Raw genomic sequence first — 27,249 nt, forward strand, 5'->3', positions numbered from 1 at the left:
GTTAGTAACTATTCCCTTTGCCTCTTCCCTCCCACCCCCTTGTTGTTTTTCAGTTCAGCACAGGCATCTCAAGCCAGGTGATCCAGTCATGTTCAGCCAGAAACCTAACTGGGAAGATCGAGGGATTTGTTTCAAACTCACACAATCCTGCCACTGCAGTGAATGGGATAATGCAACTGTAATACTCTAGAAATCATCCCAAGGTCTTTCATTACATCAGTTATGTAATTCTTGTTAGTGACATACCACTGAGCAACCCTTTTCTTTTTAAATTGGTGGAAGTGCAGGTTAGCTCTAGGCTAGAACATACGATGTGCAAATTATTTGTAGGTGTCCCTCATGCACAAAAGTTTCCAGAGACCACTGCAAAAAGGCAATGTCTTAGCAACACATCCTTTTTTTTTTTTCTCTCTGTAAACATAGGATAAGGAAATAAGTATTTTAACAAAGAAATATTTTAACTCCTAGGGAGAAAGGTGGAAGCATGTAAAGCTATCAGCTGATCAAAGCTTTCATACTATTTAACATCATACACATTCAGTTGAGATCCAGTTCCCGTACAATCAAAAAGCTACTTGCACTGGAAACAGGATCTGATTAAAACACACCCAGAAAAAAACCTCTGACATCTTCTGAATGTGCATTTAAAAATCTATATTTAGCAAACAAATACTCCAAGACAACACTACAAGCATCGTTTTAAGTTTTCAACGGAGAAAGGAAAAAATAATGCCTCCTACACCATCTTACTGGGTATATATTCGACTCCAATTAAGCACAGCCTCAATACTGGATCCAGTAGGTCATCAGATACTGGAGCATACAGTATCCCACAGAATCGCACCATCACTAAGGTTGGAAAAGACCTGTAAGATCATCAAGTTCAACCATCAACTAACACCACCATGCCCATTAAACCATGTCCCACAATGCCTCATCCACACGTTCCTTGAACACCTCCAGTGATGGTGACTCTACCACTTCCCTGGGCAGCTTATTCCAGTGTCTCACCACTCTCTCGGTGAAGAAATTTTTCCTAATATCCAGCCTGAACCTCCCCTGGCGCAACCTGAGGCCATTTCCTCTTGTCCTGCTCATCCCAACTCATGAAGAGACTGAGTTGATAATCCAAGTACCAGCCTGTCTCCATCTGTTTTGATCTTTCAAGGCAGCCTGCAAAATCCCTTCATTTCTATGTTTGGGTTCAGGAGGAGTCTGCAGACCTTGGCAGTGTGCCCTTCACCTCTAATGGATGTTGGGCTGGTGCATATTCAAGGCATTCTTCGGGGATGTGGTAGACCCTAGACCTGTGTGAGCCAGGGGAAATCACTCCCCCCTGCATATAAATCTAAAATTCCCTGTGAAATGGGGGAAGAAAGGCTACAGAGGGGAAAAAGGGTGCATTGCTCCCTCCCAGAGCTGCGAATTGCAGAACCAGTCACTTGTACATCAGAATAGCCAATACAAAACGACACACACAAGCACACACTCTTAAAAAGTTTTTATTAATTTTCATTGTTTTTTTTTTTTTAAAAAAAACAAACCCGTCAGTGCAACAGTTCAGTATCCCCTTCCTATCCCCCATCAGTAAGCAGTAATTTTAAAATCAGGAAATACCGAGTGCTGAAGCCAATGGGTTAGCATTTTGCTATTATTTCCTTCTGTCAAACTCTGAAAAAGTCCTCTGTATAAATTAAACAATGAAAAAAATGTTATTTTCAATTCTATGTCATTACAGTCAACAGAATCATAATAATGCATCTAAAATGTGTGTCCACAATATATCAGGTATACATTTTTGGGAAAAGAAAAAAAGGAAAAAAAATATGACATTCTAGGCTTGTTAAAAGGATAATGGTCCCATATTTTTTATTAACAGGTTAGCAAAACAAAATCCAATGGATTACAATATTTACATGTTATTTGAAAAATAAAGTAGTGATAAAAGCATGTCACAATCATTATTTCTTTTTTTTTTTTTCTTTTTCATTTTTGGTAACCATTACAAACACCCAATCCAGGTATGGAACTGTTTAAATACATTTGAAATGAGGCCAATTAAAAAACAAATACAGACACAAAATGTGTATTTATACCTGTCCCTCCAATGTGTTTTTCCATGACATTCCCTCCCTACCTCAAAAAACAGAACAAAAAAAACCCAACAAAAAAATCAAAATAATCCCCCTAACACACAACTGATGAATCCCCAAAAGCAAAACACCATGCTTCTCAAGTAGCACTTATTCCACAAATGCAACATTTTTGCCATCAATTTTATGTGAAGCTCTCTAGGACGCTGTTTCCTCAGCAGCTTCCTATTTTCCCCCCTCCCCCTCCCACAGATCCCCCCCCAAAACAAAAAAAACAAACAAAGACACATGCATTTCTAAAACTAGGTTTCAGTCAAGTACTTTCTACTTTTTGGAAAGAAACTCCTTTTTTTGTTCACAATCAGAACATACCATGGGCACCAGATCCTGTATTCATTGCTCAGGCAGAATTCCTGTTCAGTTTTGTAGGCTTTCCACCCAAGAAGTAGTGCAGGATCAGCCACATAGGTATGCAGGTTCCTATTCATCCTACGCTGCTCCCCTCATGCTAAAAGCTAAGGAGGAGGGGAAAAACTTAGCAACTCCATCTTGAATTGAGTAAAAGTAGTTCTCCAGGCTCAATGTCATATGTAACTATTTCACCTCCGCTTGCAAAAAGATGTGTTAACAGACACCCCTCCCTCCCACCACACCAAAATAAAAAGGAAAACACACACACCACAGACGGAAGAAAAAAAGGCAGCCAATCTTAACGAAAAGTTACTGGTGTGAGACTGATAGATGTTAGTATGACAAGCAACAGAACAGTTAAGAGGACCTGTATGTTTGGCCCATGAGCTGCATAGCTGTGCCGTTAAGTTTGGTTCTTTAGTTTTTTAAAAAAAAAGTTAAAACATCTTTGTTATTTACGTATGTTTAAAATTAACAACAACAAAAAGTTCTATTCACAAGATCTAGTCTCCTTTCCCTGCCCCCCCCTCGAAAGAAATACTCATCTTACATGAGAAACTTAATTGTGCTGTATTTGTAACACCTCAGGCTGATAGAAAATAAACATGTGGCAAACAAAACCGCACAATCAGTCACATGAAATCTATCAAATCCTAAAATTATAACTGAATACTAACAAACAGCTTACCTGGAATAAAGGATGACAATTCACAAACAGTTATCTAGGAATTAAAGTCTCTCTCTCTTTTTTTGTTTTTTTTTTTACTAAAATAATTAAAAAAATCACAGTATTTTAAGAAATAAAACCCACACTGGGATTTTAAGCACAATTTGTCTTCCTTTCTTTAAAACTTTTTTTCTTCCTCCATTCACCACCTTGCCCAACAGTCTCTCTACATTTAACCACAACAACAACAGGTAGTACTGACAAATGCAGAGATCTCCCTTGGTTAATTCTGAGGTACTAGGAAACAGGTGACTGTTTTAAGCAAAGCAGTTTCTGTTTTGTTTTTGTGTTTTTTTTTTTTTTCCTCTTTTTTTTTCTTTTCTAAAGCAGTTGCATTCAGTCTGGAAAAGCGTTATGTATTAAAACTAGAAAAACGCACACAAATTTGTGCGTTGAAAAGTTATCCCCCCGCTTCTTCCATGCTCACGACGCTTTCATTCACAAACAATCCAAGTCTCCACTGCAAAGCATGATGCGTAATGTAGGAATACGGGGAGTTGCTTCATTAGTCCAAGATGAATGTAACTTCCCATTGTCAAGATCCAGAAGAAAAGATGCAGTGATGTAATGGAGCCACTTATTCCATCACTTAAATAACTTTAATATACACACACTCACACAGGTACCAGTGCTTTGAAAATAGATCATTCAGTCCTAAAAGCAGCTTTATTTCTTCCTTCTATCCACCCCACCCACCCACCCCAGCCCGCTCATCACTGTTCAAGTACGTTGATTAGAATCACACCAAATGCTTATTCGGTTTTGGCCTCCGAGTTGTCTTGGAGAGGTTTGTCAGCAGCTACCACACTGACTGCTGTTTCACTGTTATGGGAATAGTCCACCACCATTTTCTCAATGCCTTCTTTTTCTTCTGGCAGCGTGCTAACAGTTTCCTCTATGTCCTCCTTTGGCTGGCTGTCTTCACTGGTCCTGTGCTTGCTTTCATTCAGTGCCCTGGAAAGCCAAGCGGCAGAAACCAGAAACACTTACAGTCAATATAGAGAACAGTAAAGCCAATCTGTGTGTATCACATGAGGGGAGAAAATCAGATCACTTTCTAAAAAGGTAGATACAAGCAGCCACACCATTGCCACCTCCTGCTGAAAAGAGGCGGCAGTGGAATGAAGCTACCAGTGGGACCCATGACATTCTAGTTTGGAAACCAAATTTTTATTTGCTCTACACTGGGACAGGTATGAGATGAGAGGGAAGAACCCCAATTCTGATTTTTAAAAGTTTATTCCCTTCTTCCCAGGCCCTGGTAAATAAGACTTACAAGGTACCAGGGGAAGAGTACCTTTCCCAAGGAGTTACTGATCCAACAGAACTTTTTATAGGTTGCAATATTTCAAGTACTCATATTTACGCAGAAAAGATTAAGGGTAAGAGAAGTAGTATTTCTCATCCCATCAGTTAATCTATAATATTGTATTCAAATGTCTTCCACATGTCAGCAACCTTGAATGAAATCTACTCTTTGAAGAAACTCTGGTCAGCAAAGGGAACTCTGCTAACAACAAGTTCTTCACCAAAAGAAGGAAGATGACTGCTCCAGAGATGCCTGTCTTATCTGTGATGTGTATCATCCCACAGTAGGCAAACTGCTATAGATAGGCAAAGATCTTCACTACCAGAAGAAACTAGTGAACTTCACTATGCGCCTTTTAGAAGGAGCTCATTCGGATTGATTTTACTTCCCTTGAAGGTCTTGACATTTCTCTGCACATAATTCTTTGCACTGCTACGCAAGTTCAGCTGCAAGCATGTGAAAGAGATATAACAATAAAGGGGGAAAAAACCCCAGTTCCTTCCTAGAACATTCCATACAGTTTTCTGCCATTTTTATGCTGCTCTGCTGGCAGGCAAAATCAACAGTACGCTGGCCAAGTGGTATTCACCATGGGACAATCTTAAGTTTTAGAATTGCAGTTGAACCCTACAGTCTACAGCCACCCTGGGCAGCAGAGTTAAAAAGGATGATCAGGAACTTCCCATGCAGAGACATCTGATGACTGTGTATCCACACTTGTGAGAGAATTGCTCTTCACAGAACTGTGTTTGCCTTCATCACAGGGCTTTCTGGGAGGTGAGTAATGGGGTGGGGACAATGCACAGAGATCTACTGTAACCTTTGGCTGTTTGGCAAAGAAATATAAAACAACTTACATGCCATGTCTCAGCACATGTCGCTCCCACTCAGAGCCTTCTGTAAATGATCGGCCACAGAACTCACATGGGAAGCGTTTCTCTGGAGCACCACTGTCAGGAAACATCATGGGATCTGGAAAAAGACAGCATAGCCTGTGAATTCAGAAGTGCCAGGGCAAGAAGGGACCACTGTGATCCTACTCTGATCCTCTCTGCTGCACCTTCTGATCCCTGAGAAGCAGAAGGACTTTCCTATTGAATAACTGCTTGTGAAAATGCAGCTCCCTCAAAGCAAAATGATACTGCAAGCGACAAATCCCATCCTAAGTCTTAAAGCATCTCTGCAAATAAGGGTAACGAGCTGCTACTCCCTGTTCCTGTATATCAACAAATGAAGAGACTGCGGAGTTTTAATTCAAAATCAGAACTGAAAAGTTTAGGGCTGAAATGGCTTGAAAGCAGAATCAAAAATCCACTAAAGCCTATCTATAATTTTTGAATTGGTGGTACAAATTTTAGGAAATAATGACTTGGTATATTTAACATGTGATCCTCATAATAAATTGATACCCCTTCATCACGAGGTCTCATAGTTTAAGTTCTGCATCTTAACTGCATAGGTGTTTCATCCCATCCTAATCTTTCATACAAAGTGCTTGGGGCCTCATTTGCAGAAGTGTCAAGCACCTAGTAATATGAGTGAAGTCACTGGCAGCTCAGGGAGCGGTATTTCTGAAAGCCAAGCTCCATGTGAACACAGCCAGCTTTAACAAAAGACGAAACATTTTCTCACAAATTAAGAAGATCACCACAGAAGCCATTAAAAATAATTGCTTGGACTATCTCACTTGATTCTTTTGCTAGAAATGAGACAGCACCATCTGCTCAGAGCATTAATTCTTTAGCAGGGATTATCTTAAGCAAGAAATCAACAGAATGTCTGACTCCTCCCAAACTACATAATAAGAAAAGGGATTTTGCTTCATTTTGGTTCTGATCTCTGCTCACTTGATTTCTTCACTCTCAGACTTACTCTGTTTAAGATCAGCCTATGAACTTAAGATTGCCCATACATTCACTATTATCCATATGTAAGTCCTGTAAATGTATTTTTGTGACACATTTCTCACTAGTTAGCCTTTACTGAAGTTTATATGGAGTGGTTCTTAACATAATTTTTTTGCCTCTTCCCCTGAAAGAAAAAAACCCACTTTGTATTTCTTACTGTCAGTGATTTATAGTTTTAGAGGCAAATGCTGCTGTTCTACACAAGAACACACCTACTGTATAGCACACAATAGGAAGTTTAGTCTGGGACTCTGCAGAGAGGAGATATGCAACATAGAGGCTGTTTTGCTCAAATAGGAAGGAGTTGGGGTTGTTCAGCCTGGAGAACAGAAGGCTCCAGGGAGACCTTGTAGCCTTTCAATTCTTAAAGTGGGCTTATGAGAAAGACGGAGAGAGACTTTTTACCAGGGCCTGTAGTAACAGGACAAGGGATAATGGTTTTAAACTGAAAGAGGGTAGGTTTAGATTGGACAAAAGGAAGAAATTTTTTAACATGAGTGTGTTGACACTGGAACAAGTTGCCCAGAGAAGTTGTGGATGCCCCATCCCTGGAAGTGTTCAAGCTCAGGTTGGATGGGGCTTTAAGCAACCTCATCTAGTGAAAGATGTCTCTGCTAATGGCAGGGGGGTCGGACTGTATGATCTTTAAAGGCCCCTTACAAACCAAACCAGTCCATGATTTACACTAGCAACTCCCATTATGATTAGCAAGTGCTACTCTAGTAAATCCATCACCTCTTCAGAAAACACTATCTTGTTCACCCTACTTCACTATCAGTTTTGCTTCTAGAGCTGTGAATTTGGACTGCTTCCCTGGAGGAGTATCAGAAGCTGCTCTGCTCTGGGGCCTGCAGAAGAGAGGTAACAGACTGCACAGACACCTGACCTCTCTGTGCTTTTCCTGCATCACACATACAAGCACTCAGACATTTATTTTTGTCTACTGTGGAAAACCACCTCTTGATTCCAGTTTCTTCTAAGAACAAGACGTAAAGGTCATAAAGATCGATATTCCCTCCAGGATGCACTCCCTACCAGGAGAAGCTGTTCTTTCCATGGTGTATGCCAGACACCCTCTTTCTCCCCCCTCATCTTCTTCCTCCCGGGTCAATATATTTTCTACTATCCTTTACCAGCAGCTGATTACTCCCCTCCTTTCCATCCAAGACAGCAGTTCAATTCTGCTGAGCTCTGCTGGCCAGCTCTGCCTGTTCACATGGGCAATAGCCCTTCTTTGGTCCACTGTCCAGCAGCCCATTTGGAGAAGCAACACACTCTTCTTTGCACCTTCAGTACTGCACATACCAGCCTGAAGTCAAAGTGGTTAATCTAGGCAGCTGTTTGACTCACAGGAAGAAATCCTGGTTCTGCCAAAGTCACAGACTTCAGAGGGTTCAGACAGCATTTGCTTCCAGATACTCAGAGCACACAGAGGCACTCTCAGCAAAGCCCACTTCCTGCTAACGCCATGAAGGCTAGAATTGTCAAAAGCACCCGAGTGGCATACAGGATTACACAGTTTGATGTGGTTTGACAGCTGTGACAGCATTAGCCACTGTGACAAGCTATACTTAAAATCATAGGTCTGGTCCTCTGCTAACAGGGCAAACCATTTCTGTGTTAGAACTATCTTCTGAAAATCCATAGGGAGACGTCAGCATGCAACTCAGCGTCCAACCACGCCTTCAGTTCCTGTCTCACTGGGACATTTTTTGAAAGCATACCTTGCATCTTGCACCTTATAGTGGTAACCCACAACTTGTCCAGAAAAATATAGTCAATACAACTGGATCTTTTCTAGATATCCTTGCTGTAGTAGGCATAAGAGTTTTGTGCATTTTCTACCTATTTTAATATAATATATTACAAATGGTAACAGATTAAAAAGGAGAAAAAATAACAATGGTGAAACATTGACCCTACAGGCCAGTCAGGAAAGAATGGCTGCAAAACAAACTTGGAAATATGCATGATTGTTTTAGACTAGTCATCTGAACAAGCATGCAGAAATCATTTTAGCCAGTCACAGATTAAAAAAACCTACAGATACAGGTGAAAAAAGTACAACATAAAAATTAGAATTATTAAGACATTATCCCTTGCTTAACTATAGGTCACATGAAACATGGGGATAACACTTATCTATTATCCCTGCAAATTTAAATCTCCATCACAGAAGGTGGTATTTTTACATTTTTGCAGTGTACCCTAAAGCCAATTTAAACAACGAACTTCACCTTGGGCTGTCCCACTGCCCAAGGTGCATTTACAGGGATTTGTAAGGCTTGGCAGATAGCACCTTCTTCTCCTTGGTCTAGATAGCATGGCTTCCAAGGTCACTTCAGCACCTGTGCTTGTATGTAATGCTAAGGTAATCCTCACAAGGACAGCATGACTCTTCATCCCCTGCTAGCTGTAGGTCTATATAAAACATTAATCAGCCTGCTACATCTGCAACTAAGGTGACCTGGTCCTTTAGTCAAATCGTTACACAATCATTGTTCCAGCCATGAAGCTCTGAGGGTCGAAGCTGTCCCCGAACAGACACCCAAGCACATTTCCACATGAGTTACTAGTGCTGAATTTTGAAATGCATATAGAACAAACATTCCTTTAGGTCCTCCACTAATTTTTCTACTGCTCTACCTAAGATATTGTGAAGGGTATTTTTCACTAAAACATAAATGGTTTCCTATCCAACATGCTTCCTTTCTCGTGTAAATAAAAGTTATCACTAACCACACTTGAAGTGAAGTGCTGGTGATAACCACAGACTGAATTTATGCTGCAGGGACACTAAACAAAAACCAAAACAATGGTGTCTTGCTATTAAAAGGTAACGAGCATGATCTGAGCTGCTCTTGTTCTGTAAACAACCTGTGAATCCAGAAATCAGAATTTTTCAAGGTCTGAAAAGATGTAGGGAGACACATTTTCTCTTGTGAACAAATCCTGAGTGAGTTTGAAAGCTGAAAATTCAGGAGGAAAAAGGTAAACATGGTGGCATACCTTTAGTTAAAGTACATAGAACTTGGCTAACTGTGATTGTCAGCATCACAAGGGTGGGTGACCCCAGGAACCTGACATTCAGACATCACAGGGCTAAAGATGTTAAAGAATTGCAAACATACTGCATTTGACTGATGAACTGTGCAGCAGAGCAGACTAGACAACACACAGTTTAGACCAGACACTGCAACAACCTGGTTTTCATGGCAGAAGGATATTGGAGAGGAAGAACAAGAAACCCTTAGTTCAATTTACAGACAGCTTACTTTTCCCTGCTGATCTAACTTTGACCAAACCAAAAGCACTGGCAAGCACGTGGCCTAGCCTTGCTGAAGTCAGTGGGATTAGTCTTAGATATGAACTTAGGCACATATTTAAATACACAACAGGACAGGTCGGGCATGGACCTACCCTGGCTCCAGAGCTGCCAACTGCAGCAACTGCAACAGGACTGACTCTGCCTGACAAGGAATGTGGGGCACAGAGTTCATAACAGCCCATGAAAAAGTTTGGCCACAGCCCTTTCATCCCTCGCTTGAACAATGCCAAGTGAAAAGCTGAAAATTGGTTACCAAACCAGAAAACCTGACAGACCGCTAAAATACTCCACTTACGGAGCTTCCCTGCTCTGTGGGGCCCTGGGGACAGCCGTAGGTTTCCACGCCCTTATAGATGTTATCTGCATGGGCAAATAAATCACAGATGCTATCTGTGTTTTCTCATAGTACGTATTTTCTTAACAGACAGAAACTTGTAATAAGGATTAGAAACACGAGATTCTCCCAGGAGCAGTGTCTTCACAAAAGCCCCATTCTGCTCCTGCTGGCATGCCTGCATGGCTGTACAGGAATGTGCTGTAGAGTCAACAGCTGACCTTGCTTGGTGGGGCTGGTGGGGCATGTTGCAGTGCCAAAAGAAAAAAAAAGCTGCACTGACCTCTCTCTTCAGTCTTGGGGCTTAGCTCTTCTTCTTTTTCTTCTTCATCACTGCTGGAGCTCTCCGTTTTCCCCTTCATTTGTTCCAACTGGTCCAAGTTAACCCGTCCAACCAGCTCAAAATTACGACTCACCTTTGAATGAAACACTTTTGTCAGCAATCAGCACAATCATCAGCTAATCAGAAAAATCATCACATATGCAAAACAAAATTGAGTACATCCCAAAGCCTGCTCAGCTAGAGGTGACATGCAGTCACGTAATCAAATTAATACTCATTTCTTTTCAATGATAGTGATTCTTCTTCTGCTGTTTATCCTGCACTTGTCACTTCTGATTTTCAAAAATTAATGACATGCAGTAAACCCCCCTCATTTCTTCCTGGTTTTGATGTATTAAAAAACCCCAAAAAACCAGGAAATGCAAAACACTAAGTTGTATCCTCTTTTTATGGGACCATTCAAGCACTGTGATCACACACTGCTACTGCACATCCATACTGAAGGAAAATTCTTTGTGACTGGTTCATTCAGCTTCATTCATGAAAGGATGGGTCTTTTACTAAGCACATGGCTGCTGTGTGCCACATACACTTTCACTCATTAATAACAGATTAATTTTCATTACGAAGGACTGCAAAGTGCTTTGCAAACTGATACACAGACTATAATAGGAACACTTCACCCAGCAGTCAAATTCAGCTAACCCTAGGGTGAAGTGCACCAGCTACTTAACAGCTCACAGGAGCAGTATGAAAGAAGCAGCTTAGGGCACGTAAGTCAGGAACTAACTCCACCACATCCGACAGAAACAGCAGAGGAGCAGTTCAGATTTAAAGCAGAGACAGAGAGCGTGCAGCATGACCGGGACACTATGGCTTATACTTGTTGGATGACAAGCACCCTCTGAGCTCATTGATCACTGCTGGGAAGGATTTTGGATTCATCTTTCATGCAAAGAGACAGCCCTCCAAGCAGCACAGGCACTGAGCCACAGAGGCAGAGAGGATGGAGACGGAGGAATGAGCACAGTACAACACCTCCGGCAAGATGCTGAATGAAATATCAACACTGACTATTTTTTATCCTTCTGTGGGAAAGGGAATGTGAATGAACCTAAGGAAGCATGTGAATTAAATTGTAGTATATCTCCAAATAGCAAACTATCCTAAATGCGGTGGTGTACAGATTCCTAGCACTACTCCATACAGATAGCTGTGATGAGGTTCTCTGACTTAACACATTACCCGCTGTGATTTAAACAAACAAGACCACATGCAAAGCACTTAATTCAACTCAGCTCACACACAGGAACTCTTTAAGGTGCCAATCACTTGGGTATCTTGAGTCCAGAACTTGGACACAAATCAGAGAGATATAAATTACCAAAGAGAAACAGGGAAGATACCCTAAACTACTGGCACCAACACTGCAGGTCCAGATTGGAAGGGAGAGCTAAGTAAGGGAATAATCTTCCCAGCTGAATGCAGTGTCAAAAGAATGAGGAATAGTGTCTCCTGGATATGCCAGTCATCTTGCTGTGGTGACTAGGAGGCGTGGAGAATCTCATGTACCATGTGAATTGCAGAAGACTCTCCAGAAGTAATAAAGAGGGCAGATAAGCATAGCAGGCCAACATAATTTTACAGAGTTATTTTTTATAAGACAGCAAAATATTTTTTAAGCATGAAAAGTTTTGCTGGGACTTCTGCTGCTAATACTGTCAATATAAATGTATTTGGCTGTAAGAAAAGTGTCACTCAGTCAATGAAGTAGTAGTGAGCTTTTAGTGAGGACCTGGGCAGCTCAGCTCCAACAGGTGGAGGCATATAGCTGCCTCCCCTGGAAATGTGACAAGGAAGAACTCTAACAAATACTCCAAAACACATCTCAGTGCTAGAACTTCAGTGTCTCTCAGCTACACAGCTCAGTTACAGAAATTCAAAGCTCATAGTTACAGAAATTCCAAGCTAACAATCTGTGGAAAGCCTCTAATGACTTCTCAAAGACTGGATCAGGTCTGCCATTCAGACACTCCACAAAAACTCCAAAGCAGTCTTAAATTAGGACCTGGTTATACTTGCTGTTTATCTTTCCCTTGTTAAATGTAAACGGGGATGTATTGCCCTCTTTGTTATTAAAATATGCATGGCATGTCATGCTGCTGAAGTTGCCAGAGCAATCTTACATTTGGAATCTCCTGCCTTTTAGAGAGGCTGAATCACACAGCCTTAATATTGTTTCACAACCCTTTTTTTCCCCTCTTTAAATAAACCTAGCATACACAAGTGCCTTTTCCAGATAATCATACTCTGCGTACAACAGTCTGCCAATTCTGATCAATCTGAACAGCTTTAGAAATCCTCAATTTTGAGTTTCTAAAGAGAAAAAGAAATAATAGAAAACAGAGGAAGTGAAGCCCAACATGGGATTAGTTTCCAGATTTGGGGAGGGAGAGAAAAAACCCCAACAGCAAGTTGGGGATGACTCAGAGATGACATGCAAGTAAACTAATACAGCATTTGCAAAGAGTAGATTGCTACAAATTAAAACTATTTGGATGTTACCTTGTGCTCATCTCGAAGGTGAGTGTCCAGCTCCTCTGTGTGTTTGGTCTCATAGTAGCAGAGTTGGCATTTGTAAGGTTTCAGTTCATTGTGCTTCTCTATGTGCTGCTGCAAGCTCTCATCACTGGAGCAGGTAAAGGTACACTTATCACAGCGGAAAACAACTCCCTGCAAGTACTTTGACAGTTTGGAACGGCAGACTTCAATGGGAACGACCCGCTCTTCTGTAGGGACAGGACAACATTCACTTAACAAATTTTATGAAATACCAGGTCCGTATATCAACAGTCTGGGCAGTACCACCCACACAAGGAACAGAATCTGCTATACGGGTAGACAGTCCATCTATAAAGGAACAGGAGCTAAACTGGACCAACACAAAAAACACAAGACAACAATTCTTCCTGCAATGACAGGGTTAATTCTCCAAGGCTACAAATGCAGGTGTCCTCACAAATGTTCTGCTTATTGGGTGAAGAGGATGGGAATGGAGGTTTTGGGGCAAATGAGACTCCATCAGTCTCAGAGTAGCAGAGCCTGGGAATACAAAACCAGCCATAAATCAGCCAGACCAAAAGTCCACTTTGGTTCAGTACTTGACAGCAGCCAGGAATGGCTGCTAGAAATGTAATAAACAGGAAAGCTGCAGGGTGCTTATCAATGCATCACCCTTCTGACTCTATAAAACTCAGAGCTGGTATCCTCACCATCACATCTACTCTCTGGGGACGGAGAGGGTAAGCAAGGCAGCAACTTCTTCTGGAAGAGGCTATGCAGTTCAGCCAGGGGCAGAAACTTCCCAACACACCCACAGCTTTCAGAAAGCTCAGATTCAAAATCTACATGCGTGTCATGTCACACTTCCCACAGTTCACATCATGGATACAGGCATGTACTGAAAATGCTCTTGCTGAGTTTTTAAACTCTCCACTTCTCAAACAAAGCACTGACGTTTAACAGAGCAGCAATTAACTTCAGTCATTTGACAGAATCCAATGTATGTAACACTCATCCATTGTGGTTCCTTGAGCTATGCGCACAAGGGAAACCCCAAATTTGACCCTTCAGCTGAGGGTCACCAGAAGATCCTCATTATGGGCTTTTGTTACTCAGCTGGCCTTTTGAACTAGAACGCTGACATTTAGTATTGTCACTCCTTATGGACCGCAGATTAAAGGAGGAGTTTGATCCTCCTCATGCAGGTTCATCCCTAACAACAGATTAAAACAAATGCATGAAAAAACCAGGCCTGAATCTCAGATGGTAGACATGAAGGCTAGGGGAATGTGAGATGTGGCAATCCACACATGGCTCTGAGCCAATGGGCCCTTTTCTTTAGTAAGGAGGCTAATATCACATCCAAAGACAACTACGGAAACACAAACTCCCTTAGGGTTTCTGGAACATGGCAAAAGCTCCACTGCCTATTCCCTTTTGGCCAATCACAGAATCACAGAGAATTACAGAATCATTAAGGTTGGAAAAGACCTGTAAGATCATCAAGTCCAACCATTAACCCAACACCACCACGGCCACTAAACCATGTCCTGAAGTGCCACGTCTATCACCTATCACGCTGAACACCTCCAGCGATGGTGACTCCACCGCTTCCCTGGGCAGCCTGTTCCAATGTCTGAAGACGTTTTCAGTGAAGAATTTTTTCCTAATACCCAATCTAAACCTCCCCTGGTGCAACTTGAGGCCATTTCCTCTTGTCCTGTCACTTGGGAGAAGAGACCAACAGCCACCTCTCTGCAACCCCCTTTCAGGTAATTGTAGAGAGCGATGAGGTTTCCCCTCAGCCTCCTCTTCTCCAGACTGAACAACCCCAGCTCCCTCAGCCGCTCCTCATAAGACTTGTGCTCCAGACCCCTCACCAGCTTTGTCGCCCTTCCCTGGACACGCTCCAGCACCTCAATGTCTTTCTTGTAGTGAGGCGCCCAAAACTGAACAGAGTCTTTGAGATGCGGCCTCACCAGCGCCGAGTACAGGGGCACGATCACCTCCCTGGTCCTGCTGGCCACGCTATTTCTGATACAAGCCAGGATGCTATTGGCCTTCTTGGCCACCTGGGCACACTGCTGGCTCATCTTCAGCCGGCTGTCGACCAACACCCCCAGGTCCTTTTCTGCAGGGGAACTTTCCAGCCACTCTTCCCCAAGCCTGCAGTGTTGCATGGGGTTGTTGTGACCCAAGGGCAGGACCCGGCACTTGGCCTTGTTGAACCTCTTACAATTGGCCTCGGCCCATCGATCCAGCCTGTCCAGATCCCTCTGCAGAGCCTTCTGACCCTCGAGCAGATCAACACTCCCACCCAACTTGGTGTCATCTGCAAACTTGCTGAGGGAGCACTCAATCCCCTCATCCAGATCATCGATAAAGATATTAAACAAGACCGGTCCCAAAACTGAGCCCTGGGGGACTCCACTTGTGACCGGCCGCCAACTGTATTTAACTTCATTCACCATGACTCTCTGGGCTCAGCCGTCCAGCCGTTTTTTTACCCAGTGAAGAGTACACCTTCATGTGTGTACAGCCATGAGCCGCCGGTTTCTCCAGAGGAATACACATGCCACTGCTGCTCACAAGACTTTCTGCAGCCCAACAAAATATTCCATCCTGCTCAGCTTCTCCCGGAACACAAAAGTTATCCTATCTCATAACTTGTTCTTTGGTCACTTCAAAAAGTAGAAGTTTTCCCCAAAGCTATGCTTAAAAAACCCCAAACCCTGTGAGCTTGTAATTCTTTTCTACACCAACAACAGCTTCTCTAGCTATAAAGACACCAAGTTGTGGCCATTCAGGGTGGGAAAAGGGGAGGGGAGAATAGAGACAATAGAATTTAAAGCTGTGATTCTGCAGTCATAAGAAGACTTTTTACATGGTTGTTGAGGTTGTGTGCTTTTGAACTCACTGAAATAAGCGATGCAGCTGGTTTCAAAAGTGAAAAAGTCAAGTGAAGTTTTCAAAAAGAGAAATACTAATTAAAGTATTTGAAAATTCACTTTTCCTCTAGTACCTGACACAGACTAAAAAACCTGAAACATGGGATGGTATAAAACTTTTTATCTACTGTTCTGGAGTAACGCAGCATTCCCTAATTCACATTAGCAAAACCTACTATCTCACAATCCCACACATTCTCCAAATCAAAGGCAGCACAATAACATGATAAAAGCAAAATAAACATAAACTTCAATTCCAGCCTGAAGGATTTCACTTTCAGGGGATGATTTAAAACTTTTACATGATGTATTCATGTCAGTGAACTTCTTTCCAAGCAATGATTTTGGAACTTGCAGGATTATTTGGATCTAGAACCTCACATTTTGTGAGGTGATGCTCTCATCTGCAGCTTACCCCTGCAAAGCTGTCTTTATATAATTACTCATTTAGAATGCACTTATCATATCCGTGCAACTGACAAAATTACAGCAAACCATAGTGCCCCATACACAAATTGAAAGAGGTAGCTTCTCTATCCATGCGTAGCCGCCTTCTTCAGCAGTGTCTAAACAAAGGCTACTGTATACGCCCCACAAAAAGATGTCCTGAATTGTGGAACAATTTTGCAAGAGGTGTAATTAAAAAACAACAACAAAATAAACAGCTAAACAGTATCATCTTGGTTTAAGAAATCCAGTCCTTCCATTAGACTGAAATATTCAGGCTAACTGTAACACAGATCAGAGAGTAAATTGAAAGGCCATTAAGGCACTTCCCTCAGCAACACACCACAGCATATACAAGTTATGTCCTTCCCTTAAAGGGAAACCAAGTACAAATAAAACAGTTCTACTATCTAGACACAGAGCAATTATTTGGTCATGTTGGGTGTTTGAAAATATGCATTTTTGCCTGCAAATCCAAGCTACAGTCACAGAACATGTAGCATTTGCATTCCAGTTGCCAAAAGCAAGCACAGCACAAGGGTTCTGCATGTGTCAATGAAACTGCATGTACAAGGGATAATGCCAGAAACAACAGTGTGTAAGGAATCAGGATATGTAGCAATGAAGCCTTTGGAGAGGTAGATGAATTTGAAAATTTGACTTTTTTATCTTAAAGTTACTATTCAAGAGAAATGGGTGTGATTTCTATTAAATGGAAGAACAAAATCACTATTTATAGCAGGAAAAGAATAAAATGATCACTAAAAGAAGAAAAAATAATGCCCCAAGGATTTTAAAGTAAACCCAATAGTGATCTTGGTAAGTTGCATTCAGCCCTGGAAAATACCAATGTTTTTCAAAATGTGTGATGGGAATGCTACTGGAAGGGATAACGAAAGCTAATTGCATTGTCCAGACTAAATTAAAGGCCAGCACCTCTGCTGGCCACAGAGCAAGAGTTCACTGTCCCCTCTGTGTCTCCTCTCCCCAGGCTTGCCTGTCACAAAGGCCAGGAAGAACTGAAGAGCCAAACCTCTCTTCACCTCTGTGTATAGCAGCCTCTAGCTGTGTCAGTCCACTGCTACAGGCCACCTGTAACGAGTTTGTGCTCCACCTGTTCCCGCAGAAGGGAAGGTGAACTGCTTTTACACTGATGAGGAACAGGTGATACATGGAAGAAAGCTCTTGGAAACTTCCTGGTTGCCCTCATTCTTAATGGGAAGCAAATTCCTTGCCTAATTTTTTCTCACTAGGCATTCAGGCTTCTAGCTGATAATGCTTTAGCCCTGTAAACCTCAGCTTCCGTAGCCACTCATTAAGAGGCAAATATACTCTCCATTTCAAGCACATGCTTCACTAAGGATCAGGGGTGCAGCAACTTGAAAGTAATGTAAGAGTCATGCATCTGTAAACACGTCTTTTTACACAGGAGAAACATTAACTATGAATGGATCAAATACTTCAGTCTTGATTTTACACACTTGCACCACTCCATCTACCTCAAAACTAATCTTCTTGGACCACAGCTCAGAGCAATGCCCTTTTTTTTACCAATACAAGGACTATAAAAAAGAAAGGCTATCTCAGACTACATTTACCATCCCTCAGTTTCTCTTTCAGTGCATGTTAAATCTTGTCAAGATTATCTACTTCAGCTGCCACACAATTAAACACAGTGGTAGAGATTTTTTTAGCTGCATATACACACCAGAAAGAACTTTAAGGAGGGACCCTACTTCCTTTATTACCTGCATGCTTGATGCCAGAGAAAACCCTTGTCCTTCCCTCAGTGGCCTCTGAGGTTCTTTATGAGCTATAATCCCATTTGCATTAAAACATCTTTTACTCTGTTCTAACTCTCTCAATGCTCTAGTGGGTATACCACAGAATCACTAAGGTTGGAAAAGACCTGTAAGATCATCAAGTCCAACCATCAACCAACTTACACCACCATGCCCATTAAACCGTGTCCCACAATGCCTCGTCCACACATTCCTTGAACACCTCCAGTAATGGGGACTCCACCGCTTCCCTGGGCAGATTATTCCAGTGTCTCACCACTCTCTCAGTAAAGAAATTTTTCCTAATATCCAGCCTGAACCTCTCCTGGTGCAACTTGAGGCCATTTCCTCTTGTCCTGTCACTCATCACTTGGGAGAAGAGACCAACACCCACCTCTCTACAACCCCCTTTCAGGTGACTGTAGAGAGCGATAAGGTCTGCCCTCAGCCTCCTCTTCTCCAGACTCAACAACCCCAGTTCCCTCAGCCGCTCCTCATAAGACTTGTGCTCCAGACCCCTCACCAGCTTCGTTGCACTTCTCTGGACACGCTCCAGCACCTCAATGTCTTTCTTGTAGTGAGGGGCCCAAAACTGAACACAGTATTCGAGGTGCGGCCTCACCAGCACCGAGTACAGGGGTACAATCACTTCCCTACTCCTGCTGGCCACACCATTTCTGATACAGGCCATGATGCCATTGGCCTTCTTGGCCACCTGGGCACACTGCTGGCTCATCTTCAGCCGGCTGTCAACCAACACCCCCAGGTCCTTTTCTGCAGGGCAGCTTTCCAGCCACTCTTCCCCAGGCCTGCAGTGTTGCATGGGTTTATTGTGACCCAAGGGCAGGACCCGGCACTTGGCCTTGTTGAACCTCTTACAATTGGCCTCGGCCCATCGATCCAGCCTGTCCAGATCCCTCTGCAGAGCCTTCCGACCCTCGAGCAGATCAACACTCCTGCCCAACTTGGTGTCATCTGCAAACTTGCTGAGGGAGCACTCAATCCCCTCATCCAGATCATCGATAAAGATATTAAACAAGACCGGTCCCAAAACTGAGCCCTGGGGGACTCGACTTGTGACAGTCCGCCAACTGGATTTCACTCCGTTCACCACAACTCTCTGGACTCTCTGGGCCATCCAGCCAGTTTTTTACCCAGCGAAGAGTGCACCTGTCTAAGCCATGAGCCGCCAGCTTCTCCAGGAGAATGCTGTGGGAGACAGTGTCAAAGGTTTTACTAAAGTCCAGGTAGACAACATCGACAGCCTTTCCCTCATCCACTAAGCAGGTCACCTGGTCATAGAAGGAGATCAGGTTGGTACCATTATGTCCTTTGCTATCAGCTTTGTATCAGCAGCACAAAGGCTCAACGTTGGTTTGTGCAACTGAAGCAACAGCTCTACAAAAGAGCAGATCCACAGCGTCACTTACCCAGGAGGTAACCACCTCCTTGCAATTGGTCAGAAACAGCTCTGTACAGGCAGTACAGCTGCTCTGCTTGAGCTCATGAAGTGCTCTTCCACTTCCACACTGGGACATTCCCAGTGTCAAGTCTATTCATGATGGAAAATACCCAAACTAAGTCCATCCAGTTCTCCCTCAGCTTGTCTATCTGTATTTTAAAGGTCTGGCAGTGTCCACTGGCACCCTGGCACAGCATACAAAACAGAGCACACGTCAGCTGCACTTGGAACCTCATGTTCCCCTGCACAGAGGTTAACTAAAACCTGCGCTCTTCTAAAATGAGCTAATTCTGGAGTGTGCCCTGAAGCTGGGCAAAATCCGGCACAGCAATACCTTCAAAGACAGGAAGTAAAAGCTAAAGCATCTGCCAAACTCTTACAATGAAATAAGGCAGCTTTGCGATGTGCTTTCTGAATCACTGACAGGTCATTTTTCCCAGATGTTCCCTCAGAATAGCCCTGCTAACAGAGAGAAATTTGTATGAACTCTGCCAACCTCACTGCTTTGGTACAAGAAGGACTTCAAGCTACCAACACTCAAAAGTGGTATGTTACAAGGAATTACGATAGCGCTTGTCACACCAGGATCTCCTCCAGCAAAAAGATGGCATGCAAAACTTGTGTTTGCTCACCACCAATACCCTACTGTGAAACTCTTCCCAACCTGCAAGCAGGCAGAGTGCCATCCCAACACATGGGTTTGGATTTCGGCAGCCAACAGACCATCTACAAGCATCAAGTGTGATAGCTATGGGCAGGAATCCCAGCCCAGAGAGACCAAACAGCTGTCTCTTCTGAGCTAGCAAGCCCACAGTTAATAGAATATAGAAATCCCTAATCCCACTTCTAGCTGGCTTAAAAAACAGAAGGGAGAGGTGGAGATAGATAAGACAAAAATACAGTAATTCTTGTTTTGATCCAAAGAACACTGAAGAGAAACAATTCAAGCAAGTAATCATGGGACATTTTCAGGCCTCTGTGGTTAGCTAATACACCTTGTCACAGAGTTTATGATAGCAAGGCCTTTATGATAACAAGGACATAAGCGGGAAACCACTCTGGCCCAGATCAGAGCTGTAAATTAGGGCAACTCTTGCTAAACAGGTGTTTGCTGACTGTTAACCTCTCTAGAGGAAAAGCTTAAAACAATTTTAAATCTGCCCTGTTTCAGCATTGGTTAACTTTCAATTTTACAGGAAATAAGTAATATACATCATTTAGAAATGAAACAAAAGATTCTCAAGGGCTGATGACTTATTCAACATACTTGTCCTCATGTACAGAGAGGGGAAAATTTAATGATGTACAGAGAGGGGAATGAAACCAGTCTGAAACACAAAGGCGTTGTTCAGCATTTCCCTCATCAGATACAGACACATACAGGGATATTGTTACCTCTGTGCAGAACTATATGGTCAATCATGTTGCGTTTATATTTGGTGTGATATAGGCAAAGAGGACAGCGAAGGTCTTTGGGTCCTTCCTCAGGAACTGCCGAATGCCCAGCTTCCACATGCATAGTAAAAGCAGATCTGTGAAACAGGAGGGAGAGATGGAAGCAGTCAAAAGAGGTGTTCAGGGAACGATGAAGTGTCACAGCTCTATAAGGGACGTGTCGTGTAAAATGGTACAGATACCACTCAGCCTTGTCTTCACAATGCCACATGGCATTTCAGCAGGGCTACTCACATGAGTAACACATGAGCAGCGATATTTGCAGGCTTGAACCCTCAAGTAACAAGCATTCTGACAAGATATTCTTTTGCATGGGTTGCTCTACAGTCACGTTGTTATCGTTAAGGTAGCAAAAGAATTCCTGTCTTTCATGCTCATTATTTGTCCTCAGGCTGAAATATTCAGTGTACTTCCTCTGGCAAAGATTAAATTTTTAGCAAATTGAATAAAATCTATCAACTGTTCTGGACTTGCAGAGGTGAGGACAGACTTAATTCTGGAGGCAGATAACATCCTTAACCACCTCTGTCTTTGCAGGACAAGCCCAAAACCAGACAAAATGTTTAGATTCAGGATACAAAACAGACTTGCATTCACAGTGAGCTTCGCACTGAATACTTAAGTTTTAAAGCACCAGCTATAAGGATCTGAAATCCCAAGACTAAGAATATTCTCCTTGTTAATATGGAGGAACGAATGAATACTTCACAGTACTTCTGAACAAAAAATTTCATGCTGGCATTACACTGGCTGCATACTTAAAATTTGCAAGAGACACATACAGAGGAAATTAAGTGTACACCTATCTAACCACAAGCTCAACTACTCAAACGAGAGGTGTCTGTAAACTTGGGGCACTTCCTAAAGCAGTGGTAAAGCTTGCAAAAGCTAAGGAGCTTGCCACATTGAACTAGAGTTAGAAGTCTCTTTGAAGTTTCTCAAGACTATTAGCTTGAGCACAAAGTAACTTACTAACACAACTGGCTTTGGGCCTCATCCAGTGATCACTGAATTCTACTGGTGTATTTCTATCAACTTCAGTGAGTGCTTTCATGCATATAAGTTTCTACGGTGAGTTGAAGAAGGGATTGGTATGCGGTTTTTTTGCCCCCTGCCCCCCCTTTTTTTTTGAAGGCAGAAAACATAATGTGCTTCTAAAATAAGCAAGACTTAATCCCTGAATGTTTGAGACACCACACGAAAGAACACTCTTATGCAACTATGAACGTGTTTAAATGCTGCTTGATTTAAGATGATTCATTTCATCTAGGTAGAAGAAAATGGTGCTTGCAAGGTACCAACAGATTGAACGGACCTGGCAATTGCTGGTAATCTTCAAGACAGATAGCAATCAGCATATAAAGCACAAGCAACGAATTTTATCACAGAGGCAGGAAGGGGACGAAGCAACAGAGGCTAGAGACATGTAACTAGAGGTTGCTCTTGGGTGGATTTTCTCAGCTTTGTGATCAACATTTTCTTCAACAGAACTCCTCCCCTTTATCCAGTCATACTGCTTACTGCCACCAGTCTCCTAAGAACTTAACAAGTTTGAGACCTCAAATGTCAGCTGAGGGTGTTATGTTTGAGGGTCCAGCATATCAGAAGGAAATGATGAACAGCACAGGTACATAGGCCTTTTTTTTCCCTTATGGAACAGCAGCTAAAAACACACACACACAAACATACACAGCACCGAGTTTTTAAATTTTGCACATCTAATTGGATTTTCTGAAATGTCTCTATATGCTATCAGATATGCTAGAGAATGCTTTGCATTTAAGCTAGATAGACGGTGGGAGAAATAAAATTACAAGAGAGGTTTCTTCAGAAAGGTGATATAAATTCTCCTGTCTTCCTAGAACACTTGATTGTCCCATGTTTCAAGCTGGCTGCACCAGGAAATGACCTTAGTTTTGTAGAGAAAATTTTCACACTTGACGATAAGGATAGCCCTCTAATTGCCTATGCTGAGGAAGAAGTACTACCTGTACCATTTCCTCCAGCAAGTAAAACCTACTGCAAGGACTTACTGTGATTTCATCTGCAGCAGATGGTACCAGCTGTTGCAGGAGAGAGGAAAATGGATTACATGGGTGCTGCTGTGATCTGGCATGGCATTTCCTATGTTCCTTTCCCTGGTCAGCAGTGGCCATGTTTCTGTTAGCTACAGCCAGCTCTCAAAGACCTCAGAAGTCTTTTCAAGTGCTAAAAAAACCCTTATGAGCTCAGTTTATCTGTTTTGCACAGTACTTACTTAAAGCCCGTATAAAAGGAGCAATCTTTGCACTTGAAGAGTTTTTTCCCTCCGTGCTTGTCACGGTAGTGACGCCGAATGCTCTGTATGTAACCCGAGGAGAATTCACAAAATTCACAGTTAAGGATGGCTTCCGTTTTTTCCATTCCTGCAGCACTCCCGGAAAGTGGGACTGGGCTGATGTTGTTGTTGTTCCTGGCCAAAGCTGCAGACTGGTAGTGGTTCAACTGCTGCTGAACATCAGGAGGCTCAGAGTATGAGGAGTCTGTAGAGAAACAGAGGGAAGTTGTTATTCCAGGTGGATCAACAAATGTAAAAAGGTTTGAGGCCGGCTCCAGCCACCTACTGGCTTTTAGTAGGGGTCGATCAAGATGTTAGTTATGAAATCTGCCGACAGCTTTCTGAAGGGATTAGAAAAAGAGGTGCACCACTTCTTAATCTAATCTAATGTGAATTCTACAATTTAAAAGGTGATCAGTATAAATTATGCTTTTTAGATCTGATTTGGGGAGGAATGAAGTGACAGATTTAAAATAAAAGTAGTCTAAAAGAAGTCTGTTTTTAAGACACTTTTGCTTTGTGAAGGTAAAGCACATTAATCATCCTGCCAAGTGTTTATGTGTTTGGTGCATAAATCAGACCGGATCCTCTCAAATGCCAGTTTGTACCAGATGAAGATCTGGCACAGGATACATGTACATAGTCTTATCTAAAACAAGGGGGGGTGGGGAAAAAAACAAAGAAGGAAAAAAAAAAAAGGAAAAATAAATGGATACTCTTCCCTACTCATTCATGGAGCTATTTAAGAAACTCACATCAAAAGTTAACTTTAGCAAAATGATACAATTTTACTTTGTCACATTTGAAGCAGTCTTCACAAAAGTTAAATTCAAGTTCTCCCAGCTGATGATGTTTGAAATGAAGTCATCATTGGACAAAAAGATATTTAATCATAAATTCCAGTAAAGCAAACTTCTAAATCACATTTCCTTAGAAGCTGCTAAGTTTTGCTATACTAAGAAAGAGATCTCTTTATATAGATATGTCTGTATAGACGCATCTCTTCTACAACCCAGCAGAACTCTGTCACACCATTTTAATGACAAGTGGAGAAACACAGTCCAGAGATGTCTCAGTACTGAAACTGAAATCTATAATCCTTTAGTTGGACCAAAAAAAAAAGGCGGGTAGGAGGGTGGTGTTGAACTTTTCCCAACACACTGCTTGAATGTGGAGGTTAGGAATTCATCTGCTTTGTCCTATATAATCCACAGCTGCCCATGAATGGCACAAATGAAAGCAGATGAATAAAGCACAGATGAATTTCAGTGTAACTTTCCTGAAAAGACGACAAAAGGCTTTTTTCTTAAGCTTTCTGGAAGAAGGGGAGGGGGGGAAGCGGGGGGCGGGCGGGGACGCAGCAGGGGCGCAGCGGAAGTTGGGATACAAACTGTACCAGCAACCTCCTGCTTTGATGGGTACTTCATTTTCCAAAGCTTAATTCCCTGAGGCTGGATATGTAGGAATTCTCTAATAGACATACTTGTGGGAACCGAACACCATCCATTCCAACCAATTAGTATGGAGAAACAAAAGGCAAACAGGCCTATACAGCACTCAGTGTGGGGACTTCTCCACCTGTCTTCAAAAGAGTAAAATGCTTGCTTTCTTTTCTCAGTACCAAAGAAGGGCATTATACATGTCAGAGAAATGAAAAACAAACTAACAACAACAAAAAAACCCAAACAGACAAACAAAACACAAGCAGGAGAGAAATGTCTTTGGGCTCCCCCGGCTTCATCATCAGGTGTACAGCAAAGACAAAGGCAGAAACATGAAATATTCCGGTAAAATTAATGAAATACTTTTTGGTTTTCCTATCCAAGCCTCATGAAATGAAGCTGGATTACAATGCAGCATTTATCATCTCTTGTTTCCACCACTTCCACAGGAAGTTTGTGCACCACGAGGGCTCACCGTGAGCTCCACCTGTTCAAATACCAAGGCTTTCTTTTCCTTGTGTTTGAAACAGGCTCCCCACTTCCTTTACTTTGGCACAGGACAGGCCTGAGGAGCTGCAAACCTCTGCAAAAATCTCTTCTCCCTCAAATGCAGCAACTGTGCGCTCATCCTCTTTTTGAACAAGTCCTTCAGGCCCAAAATGATGCATGGTTCAGAGCAGATTTGCTGACTTGTGTATCTGCAGCCTGGTGTCTGGGTTCAATGCTTCTTAAAGCTCAAAACAGTTAGATTTCCCGACAAGAATACGACAGCCTAAAAAAAGTTCATAGCACTGAAAACAGTTCTTTTTGTATGTGTACTAGTCAAATTACTTCTAGGGTACTGATTAAAGTCTAGTTTGTAGCTTACTGGTCCCTTCCTCAGGAAGAAGGGATCAAAGATTTCCATCACATCATCAAGGTTCCTAGCCAAAGCCTCAGTGATACCCACTGCTAAGAAAGTTACAAGAGTTTTGTTGTTGTTTGGAAGATCTACTATACTTCAGATGTTTTTACTTCCCTTATCATCTATTATTCCAGCTTTTGAATCATTCGGATATTTACATACTTGTGTGGAATCTCGTGTTTGAAAACTGCAAAAGTAGATAGCTGCATGTCTATTCCCACAGAAAAAAAAAACACACAAAGTAGCTTTCCTTGTCATCAGGAATAGCCAAAAGCAAGTTCTACCTTTAATATTCGAATTCTTACTTTCCTTCAGCTCGGATTCACGCAGGCCACCTTAAATTTTTTAGTATATTGCTCCGTTACAATTAAGATAGTTATGATATTTACAGAAAAAAAGCCATCTGAAGAGCGTATACGGAAAGTCTTACACTTAAACAATGGTAGCATGCATGTCCCTAGTTCTGCTTTTGCATTCTTCTAATTTTCCCTTGCCAAATACTTCCATTATTTTGTAATCCTTGTGGAGTGCAAGATTTAGCACTTCCTGAAGAAAACCACCTAGGGTTAACACATGTGTATAGGGCTTCTGTTGGTTTCTGAGAATCAGCTTGCCAGACAGCTATCCTAGCATGCAGGTGCAACCCAGCCCCACCAGGAACACTTCTGACAGAGTCCAAAGCCAACTAAAGGCATAGGAGATTTTCCACCAACTTCAGTGAATCACAATTTTTCATGCCCACTCCAAAACCAGTGAAGGCAGTGGAAAGATAGCAAGTGACTTGAGTTTGCTTCCAACCATGCATTTCAGCACACAGCACAGAATGAACTGCCAGCAAATAAGAAACAGATGATGGGGCTGAGGTTTTGGATTTTTTTATTTATTTTTCAAAAGCAGTACCTGAGAGAAGGACTAGGGAGGCAAATCCACAGCCAAGGAGCAAGAGCACTGCCTTAAACTGGCAGGGCACGTCTGGGCATGGGCACGTCCTCTATTCCTGCTGGAAGAGCGGGCTGGCATTCCAAACGGCTCTGCCTGTATTTCAGTGCTAGGCTGACTTAAGATGTTGACCAGGTATGCCTTAGCATTTACACAAGCCTAGAGCTGCTGTGCACCGAAGTGCTGGGCACCTTTTGGCGGTGTTGCTGCAACAACAGAATGCCTGGATGTAAGAGTGGAAAATGAATGAGCTTTTCCCTCAGAACTGACCAACAACTGAGTCGTGGCTGTACACAATGCGAGTTCCACTTCAGTCTTTTTCCTGCACCCCAAGCACAAAGGGTTGGGGGCACTCCGGGAAAGTGTTAACAGCCTTAGACTGGAGCAGGAAGAGGGTCTAGCCATCCATGTCTGAAAAAAGTAAAATGGTCTTAGAAGCCTACATCCAAGTCAGAAAGCAGAAGAAAGACATTAAAATAAGCAAAAGGAAGAGTTAAGATAATTTGTATTAAGTAATATAACACATGAATACAAAGAGAAAACATGAAGAGGAAGAACATGAAGAAAAATGAAAGACTAGGAAGTACCAATTACATGTTA

At 42.3% G+C, this 27,249-nt stretch overlaps 1 protein-coding gene across 2 annotated transcripts in view; it reads right to left on the reverse strand.

The window, feature by feature from the left end:
* Positions 1–3,945: 3,945 nt before the first annotated feature.
* The window catches only part of ZNF462 (zinc finger protein 462), a 52,359-nt gene continuing 29,055 nt past the window's right edge, over positions 3,946–27,249 (reverse strand). For both annotated transcript variants that reach the window (XM_059833894.1, XM_059833893.1), the window contains exons 7-12: positions 23,305–23,569; positions 20,988–21,124; positions 12,958–13,181; positions 10,393–10,525; positions 5,398–5,512; positions 3,946–4,185 (exon numbers count right to left, since the gene is read on the reverse strand). In XM_059833894.1, the coding sequence (XP_059689877.1) occupies positions 3,984–4,185; positions 5,398–5,512; positions 10,393–10,525; positions 12,958–13,181; positions 20,988–21,124; positions 23,305–23,569 (1,076 nt within the window). In that variant the 3' untranslated portion in view covers positions 3,946–3,983. The remainder of the gene's footprint in view (positions 4,186–5,397; positions 5,513–10,392; positions 10,526–12,957; positions 13,182–20,987; positions 21,125–23,304; positions 23,570–27,249) is intronic.

Source organism: Gavia stellata, chromosome Z (assembly GCF_030936135.1).
Source record: "Gavia stellata isolate bGavSte3 chromosome Z, bGavSte3.hap2, whole genome shotgun sequence".
NCBI lineage: Eukaryota > Metazoa > Chordata > Aves > Gaviiformes > Gaviidae > Gavia > Gavia stellata.